General features: G+C 32.7%; 1 protein-coding gene across 5 annotated transcripts in view; it reads left to right on the top strand.

The window, feature by feature from the left end:
* CSMD3 (CUB and Sushi multiple domains 3) overlaps positions 1-18161 on the top strand; it is a 1176027-nt gene that overhangs the window by 847264 nt on the left and 310602 nt on the right. For all 5 annotated transcript variants that reach the window (XM_044781000.2, XM_014843283.3, XM_070481504.1 and 2 more), the window contains one exon: positions 8154-8323. In XM_044781000.2, coding sequence (XP_044636935.2) covers positions 8154-8323 — 170 coding nt within the window. The remainder of the gene's footprint in view (positions 1-8153; positions 8324-18161) is intronic.

The following is an 18161-nucleotide window of genomic DNA, read 5'->3' as shown; positions in this document are numbered from 1 at the left end:
TCATTCAAGCAGTTTCCTCTGCCTGAAATCTCTGTTTCATGTATTTTGCTTACCTTTGGAAATACTTCTTTGACCCAGATCAAGGGTAACCTATTCAATGAAATCTTCCCTGACATTATTGTCTTACTGCTCCTTTAAAAATGTTTTATTTCCTCATTTTTGCCATCCCAGGCCATTGCACAAACTTGTATCATACTACTGGTTACACATTAGTGTATGTATCAGTTTCCATGTCTGTCTCTCTTCTATACAACACATTGCATGAGGACAAGGACCTTATCCTCAAGATCTAACATAGTACCTAGTATATCCATAGGGAATTATTGTTAATAATATTAATTTTACTGAATAAATAAACTTAGCACAATAGACACTCAATAACTGTTTATGGAAGAAAGCATGAAAGGACAATATCAGGTTACAGGAAATCCTCCATGCTAACAGAAAATTGTATATTTGACAAAAAAATGTTTTGAACTGATGCTCTTCAATTATGACTGCAATTCATAAAAAAATTCTGCATAGTGATAATGATTATTGTGATTTTTCATGGTAAAAATGATTATAGAAAATACTTTTAAAATAACTTTTTTTTTTTTTGGTGAGGAAGATTCACCCTGTCCTAACATCTGTTGCCAATCTTCCTCCTTTTTTTGCTTGAAGAAGTTTAGCCCTGAGCTACCATCTGTGCCAGTCTTCCTCTATTTGGTATGTAGGATGCTCCCGCAGCATGACTTGTTGAGCAGTGTGTAGGTCTGAACCCAGGAAGCCCGGGCTACTGAAGCGCAATGTGCGAACTTAACCACTACGCCACCAGGCCAGCCCTAAAAATAAATTTTTAAGGAGAAAAATAACAAATTCCAAATTAAATTCTTCCAGTGAAAACTTTTTCAGAAACTCCTGATTTGTAAATAACTTTAACAAGCACGGTTTGCGCTTGGATACATACGTGCATTGTATTTGGAGAGACTGGGAAGAGAAAGTCAGTTGTGTGTCACTGTCGTCTAAAAACAACAAAGGGAAGGGAAAAACCAGACTTCATACAAGTAATACTAGTGGGCTTGCAGATTTTCAGTAGTGGCATAAGAAAATCAATCTCTCTCTCTGTCCTCTAATTTTCACCCTCTTCTGAAAATCCAAGGACTATTTAAATACCTGTTTGAGAAAAAATTTTCTTTGACAAAAAATTTGTAAAGAACAAATGTGTTGTTGATATTGCCAAGTCATAAAGGCATATTAGGAGAAGTACTTCTAAATGCTTTCAATCTTATTAATACATTTTATCATATATTACAATGTTTAGATGCTTCTTTCAAAAAAACAATATCTCTGAAATTGGTATGTCTCATAATCAATGATTATCATAGATTATTGACAACTTTTTTGTTTTTTTAGAGACATAAAATAATGGTGCCTCTTACAATCAATGGCGTCTTAATTTGATGAAACATGGTAGAAATTAGATTTGGAACGTAATGGACTCCATTAGTTGATAAAAACTGAAAACAAACACACAAACAAAACCCCAAATAGGTAAATTCACACTTATGACGAAAAAGAATAGTTGATTTGGATTTGACAGTTTGAATGCCCCCACCACAGCCTCTTATATGAACACAGTCATATATTACCATTTATTTTCCTCTGGTAATAATTAAACGTATAAAAATGTATTTCTACTTGATGCTGCACTTTACTTGACTTAGCATACCATATGTTTAGGTTTGAAAACTTTCTAAGTTTTTTGAATAATCCAAGTGAAGTTTATTTTAACTACTTCCACAAACAATTTTAAAATAACCCATTGTGCTATCAAAATAGCATAAAAGACGAGATTCAGTTGCAATGCAAATTCTTAAAAATAACTGCAAACTTCACTGATCATAGACATTTTTCAAATTTCCCAGCCAAATTACTGAAAAGCATTTTACTGGTTTATCTGGAAATATATGACTGTGTGCACACAATAGATGCTACCAGATTTTCCTCCCCCAGTAATGGAGATTGATGATGCATGGGCTGACCTGTTTTTCAGTAAGTAGAAAAAAGTGAAATTCAATGGATATCCCTGCTCTAGTGAATTCCTCACTGTAGCGGTGACTCTTATCACCAGATTCCAGTGCACATATCGCTCCTGCTCCAATCCAGCCAAGGCCACATTTATCAACATGTTATTTTCAACTCAGCAAAGGATTTCGTATTGGTAACTTGAATAGATTTCTTAATCTGCATGCTTAAATAAAAATATTTTATATGAATAGGATTTGTTTTTCACAAAATAAAAGTATCATAATATAGTATGAGGATTGAAGATTCACACAAAATATTTGTATTCTATAAATATAAAAATATTTATATTCTATAAAGAAGGTCTGTTCTCCAAAAATATTTTCTTAATATCCTGCTAAATTATGTAATATGTTCATATTATTAATTCCTGTGATTTAAAGATGACCTCCCAGTTCAAATCAGAGAGAGGAGACATTATCGCTTATTAATGCTTTAACATTGATTGTTTTGTAGGAAATCTGTATTAACAGACTTAGACTTTATAAGTTACTGACATCAGTTATCAAGAACATAAAATTCATTCTAGAACAAAGTATGAGGGAAACAAGGTGCTGGGCTTATGTTAAGGTAGGGAAAAGTGTGCTTACCTCACTTCCAGAAAACATTGCAGCTCCTTCAGGAAGCAATAGTTTTCCGACCCCAAATCACAAAATAAATATTTTATGAATGTAGGTCATTCAAGTTTCTCCTCCAGTCTTCATCTTCTGCAGCTAACTTGCCAAGCAGTAAAGTCTGTAGTATTCCCTTGCCACAAAAACAATAAGCAGCTTGTCCAAGTGACATCTACTTTCTTACACACCTAAAAAGAAACAAACAAACAATTTTTTCTTACCATACGAGAAAAAATACAAAAGAAACCCTCATCCCAAGGGACTTACCTCTAGATCAACCTTGTACAAGTAAAACCTCTCCCATACTGGGTCCTTCAGTCCCCAGAACCTCTTACCGTGCCCCCCGTAATGTTTTCAGAAATGTTCCTTCTGTTTGGAATACTTCCCCCCTCCTCAATCTGCCTTCTCCCTTCTCCTTAATTTACTAATTTCAGCCCTTCAGAGAAGTCTTGGCTTCATTCAGAACAGGTAAGGGCTCCCAGTTATATATTTCCACATACTATGCACTTATTTGAATGATTATGTAGTAAACATCTGTCTTTTCTGCTGGAAAGTAAGTTCTATGAGTGTTTCAACTCTGTATCTCCCATGCCCAGAATGTAATAAGGACTTAATAAATACTTATTAAATGAATCAATCAATATGTTTTTTCTAATTAAAGCGTACCATTATCTGCCTTTAGCCACTTTAAATATCTTAGTATACATTCTCTACCAAGGTATCCTGTTAAGTAAATATATTAATGGTGTATATTAGAATGACCTATAGCTTTGCTTTTATCATGACAAATGTTTCCCATACATATGTTACACCATATATGCAATTCACTACAGTGCCTGCCTGAAAACCCTGGCCTTGCCCTGATGTGGTGAGTCACAGATTTGTGTTTGTTCAGTGACAGCTGCATACTGTTCATAAATGTCACTATGGCTGGGGGATGATGACTATTTTCAACTCATCTTTCCCACTTGAATTTCTAGAACTTCCTTTACTCAAACTCCTCTTTCCTGTGTAGTTGATGTTTCTTTATTTAAAAACCTTATCTTGCTAGGATAAACTAACTATCCTTCTCCTCTCTTGGGGCTAGCTGTTCTGCTGCTAGGTCTTTTTCTCAGTTAATTTTAACGTATTTTAAGTATACTTAATCACAGTTTGCCAATACTTACATCTTCTTATTTTTAAATATGCTTTATGAAAACTTTCTGTGATATTCATGTCATATGCAATGAAAATGTTGTAGTTAGGGTGTTGTTTTTAGACATTCGTGAACATTGCAGCCATGACTGTTATTGGTGAGACTTGTCCCTGTTACTTCAGTGTGAAAAAATTTCATTCATTTCATACACCATCACAGCCACCTGATGCTGGAAGGAACCATAACAGTATAATTCCATATCAAGTCATTTTCTTCTTTATTTGGGCCTAAAATCACATCTCTTGGGACTAGAGGTAGCGCCTCAATGCGGAGAAAACAGCGTGTACAAAGGCTCAGAGTGTGAGACTGTGGCAAAGGGCCAGTAGTTCAGGATAACTGATTTACATGGCCTGTGGGAGAGAATGACGGGTAATAGCTAGAAAGGCAGACTGAGTTCACATTGTAGATGGCCTTGTATGATATTCTGTGGACTTTGACTTGTTCAGGGTAAGTCTATTTTAGACAAAAAGTACAGGAAAGTACAGGATCAGATTTGCACTTCGAAAATATCATCATATTAGCTTATTACACAACAGAGATAGAAGTATGTTCATTGCTAGACATGGGCATATGGTCAAACTGTGCAAAGTTTGTTGTTAATTTCAACATTAGATCCTGTTCAATTCCAGTTGGCAAGCAAGACTGCTGTAGCCAAAGTGCGGAAAGCAAGCTTGCACAGGGCAAATGTTAGTCCTACACTGAATGCTGGGACGCCAGTGTTGAGTATATTTTAACTTCAAAAATAAAACCAAAGATGAGATTCCTTGTAAAAATGAATTCTTTATTAATCACGTAGCTTCTAGAGTTTAGCATTGTGGTTAAATAAGTTCCTCCTTAACTTATTGCTAGTAGGAAATTTTATTTTACTAAAACATTATTGAAAAAATAAATTTGTTCGTTTTCCTATATATATAACATTCTGAACAGATTTTTATTTTTTATGCTTCAAGATCTTCTTTCAAGATATGAAACAATCATTCTGAATGTTAATAATTATGTATAGTGGAATATAGATTTATAAATTAATGTGGGATGGATATGTTCTGACCTCCAGGACATGCCCCGGCCCACATAGAATGTCCTTAAGTAATGTGTGCAGCAGTTAAACCACAAAGAAAAAAGCAACCTTATGTACCAGTTTATCTAGGATAGTCTCTATTTGCACCTGTTGTGTGGGATAATTATTAATGGTGCCTCCTGAACACTAAAAAATTATTTTGATCTGAAAGAGAAATTCTGTATTTACACTTTTAACACCATGGGCAATGACAGATGAAAATCCCAGTGTAAATCTCAGCTCTGATGCACATTATTTTTTTGATTTTGGCAAGAAAGCGGACTTTAGAATCTTCATCTATAAAACTAGAGAAAACAAGTTTTACCTTGTAGAGTTTTTGTGAGGAATAAATGCAGAGTTGGCTTGCTAGATGTGAAACTCATGTAATCGCACAGGGCTACATGCTAAGAAGGGCCTCATGCTTGGTTTACTGCTCTATTGCTCTCTTGAAATTCTTAATACGTGTTCAACAAGGGGCAGTGCATTTGCGTTTTGCACTGGGCCCCACAGTTTATAGTCAGTCCTGATTAAGTGAGAAAGGTGCTAGTTTAATCCCTTTTTTTCCCCTTAATTCTTCCATTCTGGTTTAAGTCCTGATTTTGTTTCACCAAGTAGAAAATCATTTATAGCCATTTTAAACCAACTGAAATATTAAAATATAACAAAACAGATTATTTTTTCATATAAAAGCAAATCTCCTTTAAACTATACAGTATAAACCCAATAATGTTCATGGCAGAAGGCACTTTACCACCTATTCAGATGTTGGAACTTAATAAATTATTAGTGTATTTTAAAGGTTAGTTGAAGTAACTTATTACTTGGCTTTTTTTGGGAGGAGACAGGGAGATTGTGTTTTGCTCAGTTTAAACAAGTTGTTGAAATAATTTTAATATCATAAATGATTCTTCAAAATTAGGAAGAGTCCTCTGGCTTTTCACACATAAATATCTTTCTACATCTGGCTAGTCACATTGGGGGCAATATAAATATCCTAAACTCTTTTTCTGTGTGTATGACATGATGCCACCATTGGTATTTATACTCAAAATATTCATAATGATAGCTTTAATTTATTGAGCGCTTGTTGTATGCCAGCCCTGTACTAAATGCTCTACATATATTATCTACATAAATTATCAACTCACACAACACACGAAGAAAACATCCCTCTGAGGAGAGTATTATTACTTCCATTGTAATAATAACAATATTCAGGCTTAGAAAGAATGAATAACTTGACACAGCCACATAGATAGGAGATAAAGCTTAATTTTGAAAACTAGATCTCTGAATTTTAAAGCCTGAGCTCTTAATCAATGTATCAGTGTTTTGCAAGCTGGCACCCAAGAACATATTCTCAAAACTCCATGATTCTATATAACAATTTAAAACTGTTTTCATTCTCTAATAAATAATCCAACTGATAAAAATATATACGCATTCTGGATCATCTGAATGATCTGATACACTTGTCTTCATGCTCCCACAAGCATACCTGAATTCTAACAAGGTTGTGAGAAGGAAATGAGGCATATTTAAAACATAAATGATTCTTTTCCGCTAAGTGAAGAACACATGGCATCATGTTGTACTATACAGATGAAATTTTCTCAGCAGTTCAGAGAGGGGAAAAATTATGGAGAACTGAATCATTACACAGCATAGTGTAATTCAAGGCATAGCGAACTCCAAAAGTCTGTACTCTAGCAGCTGGTTCCTTATTCACATTGCCAATGGCAATTTAATTTCAGGAAAACAAAATCTTTTGCCACATTAGATACACTTTGCTATTTTAAATTTCATTATTTTTATAGTTTTTCTCGTGTATTTGTAAACCTGTTTTGGTTTTATAATTGTATACAGCTGAAAGCATAAGGACATATTTATTTTTATGTTGAACATATTTAAGTAACAAAATAAAAGTAATTTAAGTCAATATTGGGAGTCTGTGAGGTTTTTTTTTTTTTCCTTTAAAAGAACTTGGAGGAACTCTTTTGGGTAACACTTCTTCATGTGACTGGTTGATTTTAAACGTCACATCATTAGTTTTTATTATATTTCACACTATTTCGATATTATACTGACTGCTCCAGACTGATCATTTTCACTTCCTCATTAGGCTTTTTACTTTTGCCTTATTTTTGTTAATGTTTAAGCATTTAAAAGGTAAAGCAATTCATTATCCTCCACCTTGTTGTATACTTTCTATGACTGTTTTCATGAATCATTATTTTTAAAATCTTATTTTTTGGAAAAATAATAACTTGCTTTATTTTCTGTTCAGTTAAACCTTTGAAAAATATGACTCTCTGGCCTATTATATGCTAATATGAAGCAAGTTATTAGATAAGGTAGGAAACTGAGTTTAGTGAATTTCTGAGACATAAGGAACATGTTTGGGAATTATAAGAACTTTGATATTGCAGTATTGCTACAAGGTTTAGAAAGTAATAAATTAAAATTACATTTGAAAAAAACAGAAAAATTTTCAATTTTCTCTAAGAGGTTAGACGCTTCCTCAAATTCTGCAAAATTAGTCCTGGAGTGTCAGCAGTACCATATACTGATTATGATAATGCCCTAATTCATTCTGTCTTTTAAACTGAGAAAGATGATACAATTTCGAAAGGTATCCAGTTTGTTATAATTATTGGTTACTGGGTGTTACCTATTCTAGCAGTTTTCAAAGGAAATGTAGTATTTATTTCTGGTTTTGTTACTGAAGTTCTTGGATCAGAGGAATGCTGACTATTGGGAGGAAAAAGCACCCAATTCAAACAAGGTAAAAATAACAATATCCAATAAGAATCATTCTAAAACAAAATTGATTTCTCTACCTTTTTTAATACTTTAAAATAATTAAATTATAAAAGTAAAAGTAATAAATTAATCAGAGATCTACAAGCTTAAAATACATCCTGAAAATCTTTTGCTCTCATCTTTTTCCATGCTGTCCTTTCATCTGGGAGGGGGAGATACTGAAATTATTGTATACTTCCATTTATGTACAAGTGTCCTGTCCATGGGCAGCAGTTCCTTCTTCTAATACATTATTTGAGAGTGAATGAATCATCCACAACACACAGTCATTCTGTACATCGTTTTCCTGTTAGGCTCTAATTAAAATAAAACGCATTTATACTTCCATACATTACATTACTTGAAAATGATGATGCTTTTTATTAAACTGTACTTCAATATTCTGTTTTACCTGCAGCTGAATGTGGTGCGTCTGCAACAAACAATGAAGGAATTTTGCTCTCTCCAAATTATCCACTCAACTACGAAAACAACCATGAATGCATTTATAGTATTCAGGTTCAAGCAGGAAAGGGAATCAATATTTCAGCCAGAACATTTCATTTAGCACAAGGAGATGTTCTTAAGGTAGGTGAACTCAGACATACTTGTATTTTGATCATTTCTAGTTATTAAGTATATGTCAATACATATATATATATATATATATAATCAACCATAAATTGATTCTACCATTCATAGATATAACTTTATACATTATTTCCAATTTTCCTATTACTATTTTCATTGAGGTAGAATGTTTTGTTTCCAATGTTTATTTATAATAAGTAAATTTTTATTTTGTGCTACATAAATTTTAGTTTCAGTAACATAAAAATAAGAACTTTTATGCCAAACATCTTATATTCAACAAATATTATATATAAAACATAATTAACACAAGAATGGTCACTTCTTTTGGAAATATAGTGGCAGTTTGTTTTTATTTTGATGTCTATTAAATAACATATTTTTATCTGTTGATGTGGATAATTCTTTGCATTTATGACTACAAAAATTCATATTTTATGAATATATAAAACTAACAAATCAATATCTATAAATTATTTAAGAAAAAATATACTTTGTTAATAATAAAAATTTAGTGTAAAATTAATTAATTTGTTTAAAAAATTTGAAATAGTCAAATGTCCCACTTTTGTAAAAGATATAATTTTAGGCAAATAAATATTTCCATATTCACAGTTTCATATTTTGAAAAGTAAGTCTTTTGGTAAATATAGCTTATATTTATTATTAGAGTAAAAATAAACACTTCTATATAATCACATTTAAATATTTTTTAAATAATTACATGTATTTTTCTTAATTGTCAAGATTTCCTTAAGCCAGGTAAGAAATTTAACATAATTCTGTTTTCACAAATCTTCAAAAAACATTATGATATCCCAGATTGGTAGAGGTAGGACATTCTTGTTTAAGCAGTGATTTTAAGACTGTTGGTTGTTTTCCTCTTTTAAAAAGAAAGTAATTTGGATGATAATTGATGATGCTTTAACACAAACAGTATTGTGTGCTTATAAGATTTGTATGGACATGGGAAAAGCTTCCTGCAGTACACCTAGATGTATACAATTTTAGTATTAATTTAGGGCCATTCCTGTTTTTTGCATTTTTCCCCAACAGGCAACAGAAATTCACTTTATAAATCTCTTCCATCTCTAGTTCGTTGTTTGAATTTTCCTGTTAAAATGTTTTATTTGCTAAATTGGAGTCAACATTGAGATTAAAAGGATGCTTGTACATAGAATTGAGGCAGTGCTTAGTTTTTGCAGATTATGGGGAAAAAAATGTATCAAGACATAGAGCAGAAGTGTAAACCCAGCCGCTAATCTGTATTGCATAAGCAACAACAATAAACATGCGTTTATGAGTTGAAAGTCAGGAAGTGCTTCCCCATGCCTACCACGACCATTCCTAAAATAGTTCTCCCCTCTTTCTTTCTGATGCTTGAAAATTGTCTATTACTTTTCCATACTGAGTGAGGTTTATTATTTGGAAAATTCATTTAGGATAACAGGTGATGCCTTTAAAAAAAATAGCCCTACTGTGTTCCTCAGGGTGCTTTCTGACCAATGTCTTACTTATTTAGAGTAAGGTCATATGCACTTGTGACATGTGTTACCTTGAGGAATGACAGGACCTCAGTAATAAGTGGCAATATGAGGGGATGTGATAGTGCGAGACAATGGAAGGCAGGAAAATTCAATTTAAGGCCCTTTAGTGTATTTTATTAAATAGTGATTTTTCTTTCATGAGTGAAAGGATGAAAATTTATATTTCCAGCAATTTTTTAAGTTTTTTTGGTAACTTTTCTGGAATATATATGTTTCCCAAAGTAAATATTACAATAGAAAAAACACCAATTCAATTATCCCCCTAATGATAGTCTTTCCTGGAGTTTATTCTAAAGTATTACTTTAAAATAACTTCAGCAAGCGCTCTATAGAGACAGGTTGGGATGGGCTTTTACACTTCAAGTCTGTCTTCTTTATGATTTCTCCACCTGTGTAAAATGTAAAATGCTTATCTGTTACCTTATTCCTCCCATTAATCCCATGGACAACTATTAGTTCAAAGATACCTACTGACACAGACACAGTTAAGCATGCACAAGCAGACAGATGCAGCCTCCTATGGACAAACGATTAATTCTCAAGAGGTGCAGCCCAAAGTCCTCTGAGGATGGAAGGCCATGTGCCTAACTGCAAACTAGTCTGTGAGAGACCATCCCCATCCCAGTGCTTTCCAATATGAAACCTAGTGGAGTCGATTCTCTTCTTTCATTCAGACTAGGAAATAAGAAGAAATAAGTAAAACAAATAGCCCGTTATAGAACTCTCTGCACCTTGCCTGAGAGAACTTCCAAGCATTGTTTTTCTTGTGGTAGGATTGGCTATGTTCTTTGGAATAACATTCTCTTCTAATCTTTACATAAGATTTGAATAAAGCTTTATTCTTTTTTTCTGGTTTCATTTACTGTATAACATCACTGTATTGGATTCCGACAAACAAAAACAGCAACAATAAAAGAAAAGTGTGTGTGTATTTGTCTATATCTACATCTACACACACACACACACACACACACACACCCTTCCTTCTCTGGGAGCTCACCATTCAGGCTGATGCTCGCTTATTCACGCACTTTCTCTAGTCCTCCCTCTTTCCATAAACTGCTTTAGTTATTTATAACCACACTAGTGAAGTTTGTATCAAGAGTAGATGATCATGTCGTGACCGTGGGTAGTTTATTCCTGGTACCACTGCCAGGTCTTCTGATTCAGTAGCTCTGGGGAAAACTGCTTTAGTTGATCTGCATCTGGGTTTATGGATTTTTATAAGGATTTCCAGATTGTCTGATGAGCAGCCGGGTTGGGAATCATGAATATATCCTTCTTTGGTTCTGTTCCTTTCAATAGGCAAGAATGTTGAACTTCTCACACCCTCACTCAAAATATGTAATTTAATTAATTCTTTCAGGTAATATTCATAGAAGGTGTTTATTTTATGTAGGCTCTAAATAGTCAACAATGAATACTTTCCATTGTCAGCCTGGTAAGACAAAAGCTGAATACCAATCAGAAATACTGTTTTTGTTTCTGTTGTAGCTGTGTTTTTATTCGTTTGTTTTTACTTTCAGAAAAAGACTGAGCACTATGTTTAAATAGAGGAACATAGCAGGGATAAAATTCAAGCAATCTTTTTACCACAGTTAGTATTGTGTAGTTTAAAGACTTATTTCTTATGCAAAATCTAGACTAAATGGATGATTATGGAGAAGAGCCAATAAAATAACTCAAAATTGGTTTTGAGAATCTGAAAGACAAGTTAGGAAAATTGATGTTATATTTATGAAAAATTAGATAGTTAAAGGAGTTGAATAGTAACATTCTTTTAGAATTATAAGAAAGTTATTAATGTGTCATTTGTTGTTGTATGTTGTTTTCTAAGACGTATTATTTTCAAGCATCTTTCCTAACCTGTGTGTAAGTTTTTGGGAGTACCACTTGTGAGAGCCTACTGTTAAATTTTCAGTAATTTTGTGAGCTAGTTGTTAAACACAGCCATTATTAAAAATTAAATTGAAGTAGATTATACTTAAATTGACTTACAATTAAGTTATATTAAAAACAAAGGTAATACAAACAGCTTTTCATTTCTTAATTATTTTGTTACTTTTACTATTACGTGTGCTTTTTAGGTTAGTTATGTATATTGTATCTCTATAGTAGAAATACTATGTCCAGGTGTGCATTTCTTCCCAATTCTGCATTCAGTGATGACACACTGATACCTTGATATTCGTCATGGTAGGAATATTTCAGTGCAGAATTTGGAAAATACTACAAATCTTGATTTATTGTTTTACTCATTGTCTTTACTTAAGTAGGAACGTGTTGTGTCTGTAGCTATTGTGAATTGCACAAACAATTGAGAAAATATCTTTTCTAGTATTTGAAAACTATTATTCAATTTAGCAAAGTTACTTGGGTCATTTACAAATCAGTGAAGTTCTGATATAACATTGTTTGTTTTTGATGTTTCACTTTCATCTTACTTATTAACATGGAAAAATCAAGCAATATTCACTTAGGAACTACTCTTTTTTGTCAGTTGCAGTCATGAGTTGCAGATACAAAAGTTCTGCCAAAAACGCTGAAAGCATTTTGTAAGAATCAATTAGCTCTATGAAATTTACTATAATGAAATTGTATGTTTTATTACTATTTTCAAATTGCATGCTACACATCCCTTAAATCAGGGATTCACAAATGATAGTCTGTAGGCCAAATCAGGCCTCAAATCTGTTTCTGTAAATAAACATTTATTGGGAAAAAGCCACGTTCACTCATGTACATATTGTCTGTGGCTCCTTTTGTGCTATAATGGCAATATTGAGTAGTTGCAACAGAGATATCATGCCCCCAACAGCCTAAAATATTTACTATCTATCCTTTTCAGAAAAAGCTTGTCAACCTCTCTTTTATAGCAATAAAAGTTATTTTTTTTAAAAAAAGCATATGTATAGATTTATACATTCACCAGTTTTGTTTGTTTGAGAGCTTGTTATTAAGCATTTGTCAGCACACCAGTGGTCTCACAAAGTCCACTACACACATCTTCCAACTTGGCTTTTTATTCACTGGTAATCCTTTGTTCTCTCTCCCCTCAAAAGCACCGCCTAACATCCATTTGCGTAGAGTGCTATTTTAGGCCTCATAAAACCCTTCCTTCTCTCCCATACTGAAGATCACAGAAGTGAAATGATTTGTGACAGGCCAGACAGCTTTAATGGTAGAGTTGGGACTTCAGCTTTGTTACATAACCACAAAGCTAAGGCCCCTGAAAAACTGACCCTTCATTGTGCCCCTTGACTCTCTCACTACAGTATACTAACTCTTACAATTGAGTACACATTATATAGCCATTTCAAAGAGATAAATATTTGAATATAAACAAAAGTTCTCCGCTCTGCTTCATATTATCTTTGGAGAGAGCATAATAAGGGTTAGAATATTGTCCTTTTCGGTTAACCATTGTAAAAATTATTTTTGTTTTTCATTCAAACTTTGACATCTCACTCACCTTATTAGAAAAATTTATTTAAATTTCCAAATCAACCTATAAAACAAATGACCAATAACGAAAATTCTAGACCCCATAAGCAGAAATGATTTGAAAGTTTGTATAATTATACATGTGTATATATGTGCTTTCTTTCTTTTGATTGGACTTTTTTCTGTACTTTCTGCTTTGGGGTTCAGATAACAGCTTACTTGCTAATTCATTAGAGAAATAACTGATAATCTGCCTTCTAATTATGCATTTATTTTACTATTAACAACAACAACAGTTTTGAGTGTTCATGAGCATAATAGGGTTTGACGTTCCAGATCTAGGAGAGTCCCTACACCATAACTAAATTTCAGGCCCTGATCCATCACAAAAGGTTTGATAATTGAAACAAGGCAATATTAAATTCTAGTGTGTTCTAGTGTAAGACTACGAGATTAATTGCAACCCTTTAACAAATTAGAGATTCATCAAAGTGTTTCATTAATGTTATGAAAGCTCTCAATGCCTTTCATGATATTAAAGTCAACTTGAAATTCTGCATTTGACATAAAACTTAAGTCTTCATCATCTGAATTAGGCACTAAGTAACTGAGAACATTTCTGTGGAGAACACCAGAGTCCTCTCCCTTCCAACTAAAACATGTAATATTATACAGTTATCATATTCTTTTTTAAATTTCTGAAAAAACAAGATATTAAGACATATGCTGAAAATAACAATAATATACTTTCAAAAAGAAAAAGGCAAATAGGCTCAAATAAATAAAAACGTACTTAAAGATCCTGGTTTTATTTAGAATAGAAATATGAGAAGCAATAATCTCAAATAAAAGTTCTGTGTGGTTGTGATCAGACCCAATATAAGCACTCTGTGCTATAAAGTTACTTTTAAGTGAAAGGTACATTTTGTTTGTTTGATTTTCTTATTTGTGTGCTTGTATTCCTATTTACTTCAAAAGTAATTTGTCTTTGGCTGTACTGCTTTGTCCTTCTTTGTTACCTTTATGCTTCCATATGTATTTTAATCCATTTGAAGGATTTTATTTACAAGTTAAACAGCGCTGACTTGATCATTACTATAAAACTCTTCTCTTTTTGAAGCCTTCCTAGTTTACACTTGCGTTTCATTTTGATTTGATAATTTTATACATGCTTCCAAAATTTCACAATTGAATGATCACACTTCATTTTAATTTGATGATTATAGTGGTGCTTCTATATTATTTGTCTTCTACCTTTTGACTTGACTTTGTTAAATAAACTGTTAGATCCTCTTAGCTAGGCTTAAGAGAATTCTTTTCTTTTGAAAATAGCTTTTTTCATGCATTTTCTTTTGATGATTATTTTTAAAGTAATTTCTTAAAGAAAGTTTATTTTGAGAAATAAAAAAGTATGCTTCTAGCTTTAAAAGTAGAAAGACAATATAAATTTGTCTCTCTTGCAACACAAAATATTGGATTATTTTTTTAAATCTCCTTCAGGTTGAGAGTGATGTCTTAATTTTTCTTTCTCCATTTTATTCCCAGCACCTAACACAATGCATGAAATTAAATGTGTTGAATCATCTTGTAACTTTTTATGTTATTATATATAGGAATGATTTATATGTATGGAGTAAAGTAATGGTTTCTGCTATCATTACATCTCTTTTTCATTACCACCTGAAATTTGAGAAAAAAATTGAGAGATTTTTTTCTTAAAAACTAAAAACATATTTTAACAACCAATTTTTATTTACTCAGTTACATCAAGTAGTTGCTTAGTTTATATTTTCCCTTTATTTGGCTGTTTTTGACAAACTGAAAGTTCTTACAATGTATCCACACATGAAAGCAGAACTAGTTGAATCTAAAAATCAATTCTTATATTTAACATAAGAATGAAATTATATGTTGGTGAGAAGTAACAGAATTGAAAGGAAAATATTCTTTGAGGTTACCTTGGCAATATTAACCACAAAGTAAGATCGATTGAATCGGCTGGTTAAATGGTTTGGTTGTGAATGTGTAGTTTTAACTGTAGGATTTATAAACTATATCACATAGAGAGTCATAAAACACATGTATTCAGAAGCAGACTTCTGAAAATATTGAACATTTTAAACTCACGGATACAGAAGTTGTGTTTTCTGATTATCAGTGTTTCCTTGCCTCCGAATCATCCCTGGTGCCTACTATTCTTAAGAAACGAAAAATTGAATCTTAGGTAGTCAAACAAAAAACATTCCGGAGCAAACAAACCTCATCATTTTGTTTAGCTTTCTTGAAGACAAATAAATTCTTGCTTTAAATACTCTTTAACACATTAAAAAAAAAAATTTTCAGAAAGACCCTTTCAAAAGAAGAGAGAGACCAGGAAGATGTTTGCTGTTAGGAATTCAGTGACCATGTTGGCTTGAGTTTAAGACTCTCACTTTCTCTTTTTCTCCCTCTTATTTCCACCGCCCTCTCTTTGGTAATATAACAACAAGTAAATAAGCTGATAGAGCCTGGAGGGTGCATGTGATGCTGTAGATTCTTTCAGTCACAAAGGGATTGAGCACAGAGGGCCTTGTCACTGGAGACTTAAGAATTTCTTTACAGAAAAGGTATAGCTAATATGGGTACAAGAAGAATCTAGGGGCTCTGAACAAAAACTACATTTGTATAGAATGTTAAAGAAAACCTTTGTCTGTTGTCTTGATAACACTTGAAACCTGTATCAGTAATAAAGCAACATAAAACTATAAATAGCTAAAGATAAATAAACATACTTCTGGGAATTCAGTAACCAGATGGAAGAAAGTCCTAGTTAAATACATAAAACAGGTGATATGCATTAAATTTGAACTATGGAACCATTAAAAGAGAAATTTGAAAATAATTTTGAAAGTTATGAGAAATCTTGAGATAATGCAGAGTACAGAGAGAGAGAGAGAGACAGACAGACAGACAGACTTTCCAGAACCTGACCAAATATTTAAAACTTGAGATTTTAATAAAAAATCTAAAAAGAGATTAGTCATTGCTGAAAATCTAATTGTTAGTGTGGAAGATCCAGGGAAGGATTGTTTATAGTACAGAGAAAAGACAGATACATTTCAGAAGAGAAAATATAGGAATTGCAGTACAGTTTTTGAGACTGAATATGCAAATAATAGGCATTCTAGGTGGAAAATGAAAGGATCAAATAGACAATGAATAATTAAGTTAACAAAAACTCAAGAACATTTCCTTGAGTTGAAGAAAATCTTGACTCTGTAGATGGAAAAGTCTCATTATTTTATTTGAATAATTGCAATATTAGAAATATAGTGAAAATTTCCCAATTCATCTTATTAAATTAACATCAACGTAATACTAAACATGATAAAGATAATTTGGAAAAAAGCAAGAATTTAAAAATCATATATAAGTTTCTGTTTATAAATTATAGTAAACAGTCTAAATAGATTATCAAATTAAATCCACAATTTAGCACAAGAAAAGTATATCATGCAGATTAATATAATAATAAAAAATTCCACCATGTACCACCTGAAAATCATTTCTTAAGTGACATCACTGTAATGAATACAACTTTTAGGCAATACTCGTGCTATGGCAAAATTGCTGAACTGGAGTTCAGTGACATAATTTTTACTCTGATGCCAAGTCAGAAGTAATGCAATTTCAATCAAGAGACAAGTAACTTTGGGCAATATTTCTCAACTTTTTAAATTCGTTATCATTCACCTAAGGAGCCCCAGCCCCAAGTCTATGAAACTAAATACTACGGAATAAGGTTTATCAGATAGAGTTGATCTTTGTAGGACAGCAAATCATCATATCTAACACTTTATCATCTTCCCAAGAACCAATTTTCACCCACCTGGGGATAACTTCCACATTGAAAATTCATGCCTCAAGTGAAAAAGAATGGTAGCATCCACTGTTGGTAAACCTTCAGTCTAATTACTATACACTTTTTGGAAAATAATCTGGCAATACATGAAAATCTTAGCACAGAAATCCCATATTTTGTAAACTTTCTTATTGAAATACAAGAACCAAAAAATCTGGGGTTATATGTAAAAGGTGTTTATTTCAGTATTACTTTTAGTGGAAAAATCTTGAGTTCATTAATATTGGAATGATAGAGCAAGTTGTGGTAGTGTCACTGTATGAAATATTATACAGCTCTCAAAAAGAAGAATCTATATCTGCTGACCTGAAGAGATGTCAATAATGCATTGATAAAAGAAAAGCAAACTTAAACCAGCTGTTGTGCCTAGTGGTTAAGTTTGGCACGCACCACTTCAGCGGCCCTGATTCGGTTCTTGGGTACAGACCTACACCACTCATCAGTGGCCATGCTGTGGTAGTGGCTCACGTATGAAAAAAGAGAAAGAGGGGCTGGCCTTCTGGCTGAGTTGTTAAAGTTCTGTGTGCTCTGCTTCAGTGGTTCAGGGTTCATGGGTTCAGATCTTGGGTGCGGACCTATTCCACTCATCAGCCATGCTGTGGAGATATCCCATGTAAGAAATAGGGGAACATTGGCACAGATCTTAGCTCAGGGCGAATCTTCCTCAGCAAAAAAAAGAAAAGCAAATTAGAGTACAATGAGAACTTGCACCTTCAGAAGAATGAGAATGATATAGGGATGTTTGGGAACTTATCAATTTTGCTTTTGTATATTTTGCCTTGTTAAATTAGTTTCTAAAAGCATTTAGTACTCAATATTTTAAAGAACGTCAAAAATGAAATAAGTTAAGGGACATGGATAAGTTATATAAATTGCAAAAGAAGTAAGTATATTTTATGTTAATCATGTTCTTAGAAAAGTACGTATTTGGTCCCCTTGAGTA

This window comes from Equus asinus, chromosome 12 (assembly GCF_041296235.1).
Source record: "Equus asinus isolate D_3611 breed Donkey chromosome 12, EquAss-T2T_v2, whole genome shotgun sequence".
Classification (NCBI taxonomy): domain Eukaryota; kingdom Metazoa; phylum Chordata; class Mammalia; order Perissodactyla; family Equidae; genus Equus; species Equus asinus.
This window is presented reverse-complemented; position numbering and strand designations above follow the sequence as displayed.